Source organism: Falco peregrinus, chromosome 6, assembly GCF_023634155.1.
Source record: "Falco peregrinus isolate bFalPer1 chromosome 6, bFalPer1.pri, whole genome shotgun sequence".
Lineage (NCBI taxonomy): Eukaryota > Metazoa > Chordata > Aves > Falconiformes > Falconidae > Falco > Falco peregrinus.
In genome coordinates this window covers 58,423,071-58,434,028 of record NC_073726.1, presented here as the reverse complement: position 1 = coordinate 58,434,028, position 10,958 = coordinate 58,423,071, and the positions used below count along the sequence as shown (strand labels likewise).

General features: G+C 59.8%; 1 protein-coding gene across 3 annotated transcripts; it reads right to left on the bottom strand.

Moving 5' to 3' along the window:
- Positions 1–208: 208 nt before the first annotated feature.
- On the bottom strand, positions 209–10,725 carry SUN2 (Sad1 and UNC84 domain containing 2). Of its 3 annotated transcripts, XM_055807481.1 has the most exons (18): positions 10,610–10,724; positions 10,108–10,273; positions 9,404–9,576; positions 9,105–9,239; positions 8,808–8,903; positions 8,524–8,617; positions 8,242–8,312; positions 7,856–7,980; positions 7,302–7,532; positions 7,140–7,217; positions 7,008–7,051; positions 6,391–6,556; positions 6,077–6,304; positions 4,930–5,014; positions 4,705–4,820; positions 4,349–4,516; positions 3,811–3,903; positions 209–3,694 (listed from the first exon to the last, which is right to left on the bottom strand). In XM_055807481.1, exons 2-18 carry the CDS (start codon positions 10,233–10,235, stop codon positions 3,581–3,583), a joined length of 2,145 nt encoding a protein of 714 aa, XP_055663456.1. In that variant the 5' UTR covers positions 10,236–10,273; positions 10,610–10,724; the 3' UTR covers positions 209–3,580. The 3 variants fall into 3 exon arrangements, 2 of the variants coding, with proteins under 2 accessions (XP_055663456.1, XP_055663457.1); XM_055807482.1 differs by lacking the exon at positions 10,610–10,724 and having other exon boundaries at positions 10,108–10,486; XR_008747707.1 differs by lacking the exon at positions 209–3,694 and having other exon boundaries at positions 4,349–4,512; positions 10,610–10,725.
- Positions 10,726–10,958: the final 233 nt, after the last annotated feature.

Here is a 10,958-nt window from a genome sequence, read left to right as displayed (position 1 = left end):
GCCAGCAGAGAACAAGCTTTTCTCTAGGGTGGTCTTCTGGAAGGAGCTGCATGGGCACTCAACAGAAGCCTGCCTCCAGACCATCCTGGATATTAAGATAACAGCATGACCTTCCTCAAGCCCAAGCCCTAGTCATCCAGTTTCCTTTTTGCAGCCTTCGGCCTTGCCCACCAGCAAATTCACCTGCAAAACACTCAAAACAGTCACAGCAGTTTTGATATAATTTATTTGTCTTGGTCTTTTTTTTTTTCTTTGCATAGGCATAAATTACAATCTGTTGATTAAAAAATAGAATGAACAAAACAGTGCAGCATTTGCAACAGGCTACAGCATCAAATACAAACTCATCTCCTGCCTGTAACCATCTGTTTCTGCAGGGCTAATTCATAACACATGTGTAGGGCAAACTGAGGAGGGAAATGGGAGTAAATAAGGGAAGTCTGCTCTGACAGCTGTTTCATGTTTCTCCTGCCTCACCAGGCTCATCTGCATCAGCACTAGGATTAAGTACCCCTGGGCACACATGCTGAAGCAGCAGTTTAATGTGCCCTCTTTTTCTTGGCAGCTCAGATAAGTGTTGCAGAAATCCTGCAAGCTGCTGCAGGAGAGGCAGCTGGCCAGGCGCTTCCGTGCGGGCGCTCAGGCTGCAGCCCTGCACCAGTGCAGCATTTGGGGGCTGAGAAACTGCACATAGCCTCAGCATGCCTTTCTGGGATCCTCAGCAGTCAGCATGGTGAGGCCTCCAAAACCAGCACTATCCCTTAGAGAAGGGCATAAGCCCCCAGGGTGACCTCCTCTCACTGGTATCTCCAGGAGTTTTTGCCTCAGAACAGCAGAAACTTTCATCTCCCAGGGACAGGGCAAGCTTGTCCTGTAAAGCCAGATGCTCCCCACCCCACAGCCAGCAAGTTAACACCCCCTCGGAAGGGGCAGAGACCCTGCTCCAACTCCATTCTCAGGAAAAGAGGTCACTCTTTCCCACCTCTCACCAGTGTGCCTGATGTACTATAAAAAACATTTTTTCTTGGGCAAAGACCCCATCTACCCTGGCAGCCAGGGAGCCAGAAAGGACATTAAAAAAGGAGGTTTTCCAGCCTCATGGTTATGGCATTTGCTCCAGCAGCCAGAGAACCCCTGGGGAAGGGGGAGAGCTTAATCACTGCTCTCTCTTTATCATTCAATTAAATATAGGAGCTACTCTGCTGAGCCTGGGACAGGTCCAGGCATACACAAAAGCAGAACTCTATGTGCACAGGGTACTCATGGACATGACTCCAAGGCAAGCACACAGCTGTAGACAAGTTTAAAATAACTTTGGCTATTGCTGCCAAGAATTAAGACTACACTCAGTATAGGAGAGAATTTATCATCACTGGATCTGGCAGCAGGACTGCTTTTTCCCAGGAGCAGGGCCTCCCAGCTCTGCAGAGGGTTACATGGAGTAACTTAACTTGTTAGAGAGGGGGCTGCATCCTTTGGGCTTGCTTTCCTTGCTTGGAGTAAGCAGACCCCTCCAGAAAGGACACGCTGCCATCATACTCATCCCCTGGGGCTGGTACTGAGGAGCTCAGGGCTCAGCACACATCAGGGCACGATGAAGGGAGACACTTCTTCAGCCCCTTTTCTCTATGTCCCTTGCCCTACAGTGCTTCAAGCAGGGAAGAACAGAATGGGCATCAATTCATGGTGCCCCGCCTGTGCCCAGGAAAGGACAGTCCCAGGGAAAGGATGATGCCAGCATCAGACAGGGCTGAAATGCTAAAGATGAGCCCTTTAGCTTTTCTTTCAACAAAACACAAGTGTGGAGGCTGTATAATGCCACCCAAGGACATAAGCCAAACTAGAGCGTGATGCAGGCAGCCAGGAGGTGAGGCAGCCAGATGGCCCTGGCACTCCTCAGCCTGGGGAAGGTCCCTGTGCATCCCGCCTGCAGTGCCCTGCCACGGCTCCCCCCCAGCGGTACTGGCAGGATCTACGCGCCCGCTGCAGGCAGAATGCCCCATCCTGCTCTGGCACAGTCCTCTGCAGCCCAGGGCTCAGGGAACCAAGCTATGCCAGGGAGGAGAAGGCAGGAGGGAAAGGGAACCCTTCCAAGAGAAAGGAGGTCAGCCTGTGCCAGCCATCTGCCATCAGGGACCGGGAGGTGTCGGAGACGGCCCTGAGCACTGCAGGTAGGGGGAGGCCCTGTTGCTCCCCAAGGTGCAGAAGCATGCTGGCACCTGCAGGCCCTGGGGATTGCCCCATCTCCCACCCAAGAGACCACTGAGGCACAGAGGGATTCATGCCAAGCACTGGGGCAGCAGCTCCTGCTCGCTGCAAAGTCGCCTATGTACAGATGCAGCCGCAGGCAAGGGGCCGCAGCCATGCGTTGCAGTCTCGGAGGGCATCTCCAGAGCAAGGGAAGGCAGGAATGCCTCTGGCACCCTGCCAAGCAGCAGTCCAAGGTCCAGAGGACCTTGCCTCCCAGGTCCAGCTACTAAGCCACCAACAACTCTAGGCCCATATTTTAAACAGCTCTGCTCATCTTATTCTAGCTTATCCTACTGTGTGCACTATTCGCCTACTAAACAAAGCTCTAGCCCTCTGCATCTAAGCCACTCGCCCAAGTGGCACCATGTAACATTCCCTGGTTAAGTAGAAACTGCATGGAAAAAGTCTCCCCCTCACCCCACCCCCCTTTGTTACTACAAAAAAATAATCCCAAACACCCCAACTGGAAAATAACTCCTTCCCACCCCCCCACCTTCCCCCCACTTAAAAAGACAAAAAAAAAAACCTCAAAAGGGAAGCAGGCAACAGGAGTTTTCAATAGCATCATCAACCCTAATACCATGGAGCCGGGGGCCCAATGGAATTGCCGAGACCCACCACAGCCGCTGGCAGCGGGAGCGCTCAAGCAGATGGGCAGCGGCACCAGGGCAGGCTCCGCCACCAACACACGCTGAATTTCTCCCCTCCTGCTGTCCTAAACCGTTAGTTTTACATTAATACTTCGTTAATACTGCCTTATTTCCCCTCTGCCAGCCCAGCATTGGAGGTCTGAAGATTTTCACTTGAACCATCACCGAGGCAGGAGGAGTGGCCCCACGTGGAGGGGAGCCACTCGGTGGCCATGACTGGTGGCTCCTACCTACTCCCGTGGCACTGAGCTGGTCAGCGCAGTCCCATATACCCCATCACGCCCAAGCCTGCATGAAGCACGTTGCAAAGTTACGTACCCCTTTCCCCAAGCCCCAGCGACGCTCCGCACACCATCAGAAAGGAGCAGACAAACAGGGATGAGGGGCTGCGCAGACCCGATAAAAAAATTAGCTTAAAAAGTTAAAACGTCCAGTACGCACAGAAAACAAGCCAGGCTGCGCTAGGACCCACGTGGGATGCTCTTGCCTCGCCACCCCAGTCCTTGGACGAGTGAAAGCTTCACCCCTTAAACGCCAGCTCTTCTCCTCCCCCGAGGGGAGCAGCTCCCCAGGGCAGCTGCTGGCACATCCCAGGATTTCTACGTGCAAAGCAGCGAACCAGACGCATCCCCTCCTGCTGTCAGCCCGGCAGCATCCTCGTCCCTCGCAGGAGCCGGGGGTCAGTGCGCTGGCTCCCCGTGCACGCGGAAGCGGTAGATGCAGGTGTATTTGGGGTGGCCCCAATTGCTCAGCACCCGGAGCTCCACCAGCTGGTATGTGCCCACAGCATTGCCCTTGGGGAGAGGAGGAAGGAAAAACACCTGAGCCTTTGAGAACTCTCACAGGCTCAAAGACCCCACAAGCCCCATTTTCTTCTTGGGGTCAGGTGCTCTGACAGCAAAGCACTTACCTCCAAGTAAAACGTTTGGATGGGGTCACCATCATGGTTGTAGGTGAACTGCCCAAGGAGAAGACCCTCATCCTCTCCCTCCTCCTTCAAGCCCTACAGAGGGACAGGGAAGCAGAAAGGGAAAACCGGGGCGATCAGACAGGGAGACCAGAGACAATGACTGCACCCCGGGCAGAAGCAGGAGACAGAGAAGCAGGCACGCTTGGCCCCTGCTCCTGCTCTTCCAGGCCAAAAGAGACAAACAGGGCCAGGGGCCAGTGGGGAGGGATGGGGCAGGGGGAGAAGACCAAGAGTTACACCTACTCGATTGCCTCTCTCCCAGTGTCACCCAAAATGCTTCCTGAAAGCCCAGTGCTCTCCCTCTCCTACCCCCCCCAGTACTGCTTCTTCCTCCTCTTCAGGATAAGAGCAGCCCCCCAGAGTACTTCACAGCCAGGTGTGGGGCTCACCAGCCCTCTCCCCCCATGCCCTTCTCCACCATGGCACCCTCCCACCACATCCCCCCAGTCCTCCCTCCAGTCTGGGCAAGGGCACTCACATAAACAGCGAAATCCTTGGGGGCACTGGGAATGGTCCCCTGGGGCGAGAGGGCTTTCGGGATGTGCTCCAGTGTCACGGCTGTGGGGCGGATGATGCTGGAGAGGCGGATGACAGCAAAGCCCTGAGACCCACGAAATGCCCAGCAGTTCCCAGGGTTGACATCTGGCTACGAACACAGAAGCAAGACACCAGCAATGTTATCACCATCAGTGACATTTTTCTCCTCCATCCCAACATCAGCCTGGCCGCTTGCTTAGAGTGACAGCAAGAGCCCAATAAAACCCACCAAGCCCACGTGAGAACCAGCCTGGCTGGTCCTCCCTGTCAGTGGGGTCTCGCCCCGCCGGTGCCCACCTGCAGGATGACACGGGGGGACTGTGAGTGGAACCACAGGGGGATGCCAAACAAGCTCAGCAGTGCCGTCTGTGTCTCATAGGTCTCTGAGCAGCGGGTGTTGATGACGCTGGCCCCTGGCATGGAGAGGGGAGGACAGCAGATAAGCTGGGTGCCAGCACCCTGTGGTCCCCTCCCCAGGATGGCTGGCTCATCCAGGGTGGGCAAGTCTCCCCCACCACCCACCTGCTGACTCCAGGGCGTAGTCAACCATCCCCACGCGGTCCTCACTGTAGCGCTTCAGGGCCTGGTCCACGATAAGATGCACTTGCTGCAGCAGGAGCAGAGGGCACAAGACGGGTGAAGGGCCAGGGCAGGCATCCTGCTCCCCACCCGCCTCCACCCTGCAGGGACAGAGAGGGCGCAAGGACCTTCCCACAGAACAGCCAGGGGATGAATCACCGTGGCAAAAATGAGAGGACACGCATTTGGCTGGGAAGCCTCATCAGAGGTTGCTAAAAATACTCCAGACGAGAGGAGCTGTGCAATGAAAGGGCAGCACCCAGGCAGGCTGGGCTCCCTCATCCCCATCCGGAAAGAGGGGTTGGCCCCAGGGGAGGAGGGGTATTCCCCCAGTGGGTACCAGGCAACCTGACAGCCCACCCAGTCCTCCCCAGCATCATCTGCTGGCTCCTCCTGCCCCAACCTTCAGGATCGATGAGAGCTCTGCGCATCTGGAAAAGGGAGAGCAGGCCAGAGCATGCTTCTGGAGCCAAACCCAGCCCCAGGAGCTGGGACCCTGCAACACCACTGTGGATCTAAACTTTATGGCATGCATGAAGCTTGCACAGACTGTAGGGCCTGCTAATCCCAGCTTGATCCCTCCCTCCACTACCTCCGCAGGGAATTGCCAGCAACTTCTTCCAAAGCAAGCAGGCTCATTTTTTCCCTTGGTGTCATTTTGCTGAAATGCTTTGTCCCAAATGACTCTGCAGCACTGCTGGAGGACAAGGGTAAGCAAGATGCTCAACCCATGGAAACCTCACTAGCACCTGCCCCACCTTCTGATGCTTGAGCAGAAACTTGGATTTTGAGACAGCCACAGTCTCACAGGCATGGGGATTTGGCCACCTGCGACCTCTTCTGGGGCAGGGTGCAGGCACAGCCCAGGACAGGCTGGCAACAGAGAAGGGATGAAGGAGTTTCAGGGATGCTCTTGCCAGCTGTGATTGGGGCCAAGATCGATGTCCCAGCTGTAATGGCTGTCCTTACAGCTCTGCCATCTGCCAGGCATGTGTGCCAGCCCCACCCCAGCATACACACAGTGGGGCACAGCCCCCAGTTCCACACCTGTGGTCACCATCATGTCCCTGGGGCTCAGGCCAGCACTCACCTCCTCTGTCACCCCCGCAGTCCCCGCTTGCTGCAGGGCCACTCCAATACCGGCCTGAGCATCCCGTGACGACAGCCTCCGGTCTTCCAAGACTTTGGCCAGGATCTTGTGTTCCAGGGCCTGGAGCTCCGCTTGCAAGTCTTCACGCTGGAGAATGAGGCCAGCGGCACCATCCCGCCGGGACTGTGACAGGAACTGACTGACCCACGCCGGGAACTGCGTTTCCATCTGAAACAGTGGGGACAGAGCTCAGCCCTGGGGCAGGCATCCTCATGCCTCCCTCTGCCAAACAGGGTGAGGATTGGAGGACTCACATCAGCCCGCACCGCCTTCAGTTGCTCCAGCATCCCCTCCACGTTCTTCCCCATCACCTCCTGGTCCGACTTGAGACCTGCCAGCTCCCTCCTCAGCGCTGCCACCTCCTGCTCCAGCTCACCCACCTCCTGCTGGAAGCTCCCTTGCAGGCTCTCCTGCGCTGAGCTGTGCCAGGAGAAAGGCAACAAAACCTCACGCTGACAGTCCCAACTCCCCTCTGCAATTTGGGGGAGGAGGTTCATCCCCCATCACCTGCTCCAAACTGTTTCATTTCCTGTGGCAGTGACCTTTTCTACTGCATCCTGCGGGAAAGCATCCCCAGCTTGCTCCTTGGCTGAAGGGCCACAGTCCTCACAGCGATGCAAAATGATGGTGGCAAAGGTCATTTGCTGCAACTGCCTTTTGAGCCCTGCCACCCGCCAGAGCACTTTCTTGCCGACATACTTGCATATCCATCCCTCCCCTCCCCTGCCAAGACCGTAGCACTCAACCTCTCCTTTGCCTCAAACAGACTAGACCTGGAAACCCCTCCTAAGCCTCGCCGTGGGGATTTCACCCTGCTAGCTGCCTGCCCCTAACAGAGCAGCAGCATCTCTGCCCTGGCAGCCAGCGTTACCTCCGCCACTTCGAGTTCAGCTCCATCAAGCGTGCCTCCATCTCCTGCCAGGAGAAGGGGAAGCTGTGAGACCTATGATGCCAGTGGTGAGGATGTCCCTGCCCAGGTACCACCACACGCTCACCCCCTTACCAAAGAGGCTTGTGCCATCTTCCCCAGGCGCTCGTCTAAATCCCTCTGCACCTGAGTTCGGAGGGCATCCAGCTCACCCTGCAGGGTGAGGGGAACATGGGGGAACATCAGAGTCCAAACCCACACGCACCCAAGTCCCCATGTGCCCCTCACGCCCCTCACCTGGAGGTGGCTGGTCATGTCAGTGCGGAGATGCTCCTTCAGCCCTGTATCCCGGCGGCTCATCAGTCCCTCCAGCAATGCCAAGACGTCCCCTGAGGGCGGCTCTCCCCCTGCTGCCACGGCTGCCGCCCCCCGCTGCAGCTCCCACCGTGACACCTCAGCCTCCAGTGCCTCAAAGCGCTTCTCCAGGGCCTGGAAGCGAGCCAGGAGCCGGTGCTCCCCCCGAAGCCCCTGCAGTGGCAAAGGCAGGGCACAATGCAGCCCCCACAGGGAGCTGGGGACCACCTGCTCCACAGGGATCCCAGTGAAAGAGGACCTAGGCCACCTGGTCCCCAGCGTCAGTGGCACTTTATTCATCTGCTGCTTCCCAGCAGCCAGCAGATATTGGTCCTGCTCCATTCCTGGGACACCCCCAGAGTGAGATGGCGACAAGCTGGGGGAGACATCTCCACCAACCCCCAGCACCTCCCCATCCCCTGGAAGGGTTCTTTCAGACACAGAACACACTGTCCCAGCTCTCACTGCAAGTCACCTGGGCCACCGCTATGCCTTACCTGGTCCAGTGCAGTCAGGTCCCCTGCTCCAGGCACATCAGAGGAGGAAAGCTTTCCAGCTCCCCACCACGAGAAGGTGGGGAGGCTGAATGTCGACAGCCCGTATGGGTAGAAGTACCAAGCTCCTGAGCAATCGGGGGGATGAGATGGTTAAAAAGGCAAGCCAGTGGTGGGCCACAGCAGGGGACAGGGCGGACATGCAGAGGCACAGCCATATCAGCATCACCTGGGGTTACCAGGAAGCCCCAGCACAAGGGTGCAGATGCACCAGGGTACAAGGAGCTATAAGCACTGAGCTTAGGGCCATCCCATCCCCCACATACAGCAGTGGGATGCTCTGCACTGCCCCAGACATCAGGGCAACAGATTGAGCCAGGCCAACTCACCGTAGGCAGCAACAGCAAGGAGCAGGAGGAGCAGCAGCAGAAGCAGGGACCTCTTCAGCCATGGGTAGCGCCTGGAGCACAAAGAGGTGCCTGTAGGACTGCAGCCACCTTCCCCCACTGCAGTGCTCCTCTGGATGGGGGCAGAGGGAAAGCAAAGCCCAACCGGGCTCTGGCACAAGACGCCCACCCCACCATGCTGGGCTCTGTGGGGCAGCCCCTCTCTGAGATCCTGCAGGTCTTCCCCAGGCCTCCCCCACCCTGCTGTCCTGCCACCACACTCACCTAGAGAAGGGGACGCCACCCGTGTGGGGAGCTGTGCCGGTGAGGCGGTGCCAGGCAGCTGCCAGTCCTGAGAACAGCCACCCCACGAACCGGACTGCCAGGAGAGAAACCAAGCCTCAGGCAGAGTCCAACAGAGGATCCCTCCATCCCAGAGGATGCTCCCACAGAGGGGGATAAAACCCCTCTACCCAAGCAAGGAGCAGCACACATGGCACACGGAGAACAGAGATGCTGATGGGAGAAAGGTGCTGCTAGAGCACCCCCACCCCCAGTCCTCCACTCACCTGGGGAGGTGAGCACCTGCCAGAGGAAGGAGCCTACTCGAGAGGCTGCGGTCCTCAGCCCCGACCCAGAGCTACTCTGGCCAGAGTAAAGTTGACCTGGAAAGGAAGAAGCGAGGCAGTAAGTCACTAAAACAGAGTCTGTGCCCCTGTGCATTGCCCAGGGCAAAAGCTTTGCACAGGGGGTGGCATGCAAAGGCGGCTGGCAGCACCCTGGGCACAGCCATGCCCTGGGCTGGTCCCCTTGAGGACATCTCCTCCAGCACCGCTGCCACTGCAGAGAGGCTGGTGCATCCCTACCTGCGTAGTCGTCTTCCGAGGAGTACCCAGACGAAGAGGCGTAGGTGTCATACATCTTGCTCTCCAACAGCCCATTGATCTTGCTGGACTCTGCGTCCCCTACGCCTCTTCTCTTCCTGCTGGAAAGCTCCCCACCTGGCCCCAAAACAGCATCCCCCTGAGAAACCACTCACCACCACCCCTCACAGGGGACAACCTCATCGGCTAGCCTGGGGGGCCTGCCCCAACGCCACCCCCCCCACCCCCCCCCCGCTGCCCAGGGGGGTCCCCAGCTGCCGTGGGAGGGAGGACGGGCTCACCCCAGTATGTGCTGCTGTCCAGGGCATCATCCAGCACAGAGCTGCCCAGGGCGGCGAGGCCCCGGCTGCCCCCCAGGTAGGACTCGCTCACCAGGGACTCGCTGTAGTAGGAGGTTTGGGTGCCCGGGGAGGGAGAGAGGCGCTTGGTGCTGCTCGATTTCCTCCTGATCGTCCTGCCGAGGGCGAGAACGGCCCCATCGGCCCCGGGCGGTTACGGGGTGGGGTCACAGAGCACCCGGGGAATTCACAACCACCCCTCGGCCGCATCACTTCCCTTTGCCGCCCCCCTCCCCCGTACCAGATGGCAGCAGGTTTCAGGGTGCAACCACCGCTTGCGAAAGGCCCCCCCGCCCCTGCCGGGGCTGCTGCCGCCGCTTCCGCTCGCGCTGCTGCGGTTTTCCGGCCCGCGCTCGCAGCGCGGCTCCCGCCGGCCGTACCCGGTGCCGGCCGCCTGCACCGGGGCGGGAGGGCGCGGGGGGGGGGGGGAGACGGCGCCTTTACCGGGGCGGGGTCGCAGCCAGTGCCAGGGTGGCTGTGCCCACACGCAGCGAGTTACCGAGTTTGCTGTCACACTCCCTGCCGCGAGCCGCCCTGCCGCCCCCCCCCCCGTTCCCCCCGGAAGGCGGCCGGTCCGCGGCGCGGGATGGAGCGCCCCGGCCGCGCTCGGGACGAGGGGGTCCCACCCGGCCCCCCAACCCACCGACCTGCCGGTGCTCTCCTTGAAGGGGAGCTGTTGGCCCCCCAGCAGAGAGCTGCCGCTGCTGCTGGTCGTGGCATCGTCGTCCCCGGGGTAATAGCGCGTGGTGATGAGACGCTGGCTGCGGCGGGACATGGCGGCGGCGGCAGGGGGGGGCGGGTATCACGGTACACCTGGGGAGCCGGGAACAGAGGGAAGTGTCAGTGCAAGGAGACCCCAGCACGCACCGAAAACCCCTCCCGCGCAGGCGGCCGTGGCGTGCCCGGTGCGGCCGGGGGCGCTACGAGCCCGCCGAGGGGCGTCTGCCGGCCCGGGCCATCCCCCCACCGCCGCGGAGCCAGCGCCGCCGCCTCCCCTTATAGGGTCACAGCCGCCTCCGCTGCGCCGGCACCCGCCCGACGGCAGGGCCCCTGCCCCACCGAGCCCCCGCCCGGCGCGAGCCGTGCCTCCCGCAGCTCCCGCCCCCCGCAAACCCGCCGCGCCCGCGCCACCGCCCCACGCCAACCCACCGGCGAGCCACGCAGCGCAGGGCGGCCGCCCGCAACGCCGCTCCCGGCCGCCGCCGCCGCTGCGCTCCCTTTTGTTGTGCAGGGGAAGCGGCCCCGGCCCCGCCCCCCGCCCGCCCCGCCTCGCGGCACCGCGCGCGCGCCGGCGGGGGGGCCGCTACCCCCCGGGCCTCTAGGGGCCTCCTCGATATGCCATTATTATTATTATTATTATTATTGTTGTTGTTATTGTTATTGTTATTACTGTCATTTTCATATTTTATTTTATTTTGCTTTATTTATCTCATTTTTATCATCCCCCCTGGGGGCGGCCGACGGGGAGAGCCCACCCCCACCTCCCGGTTGCCCACGG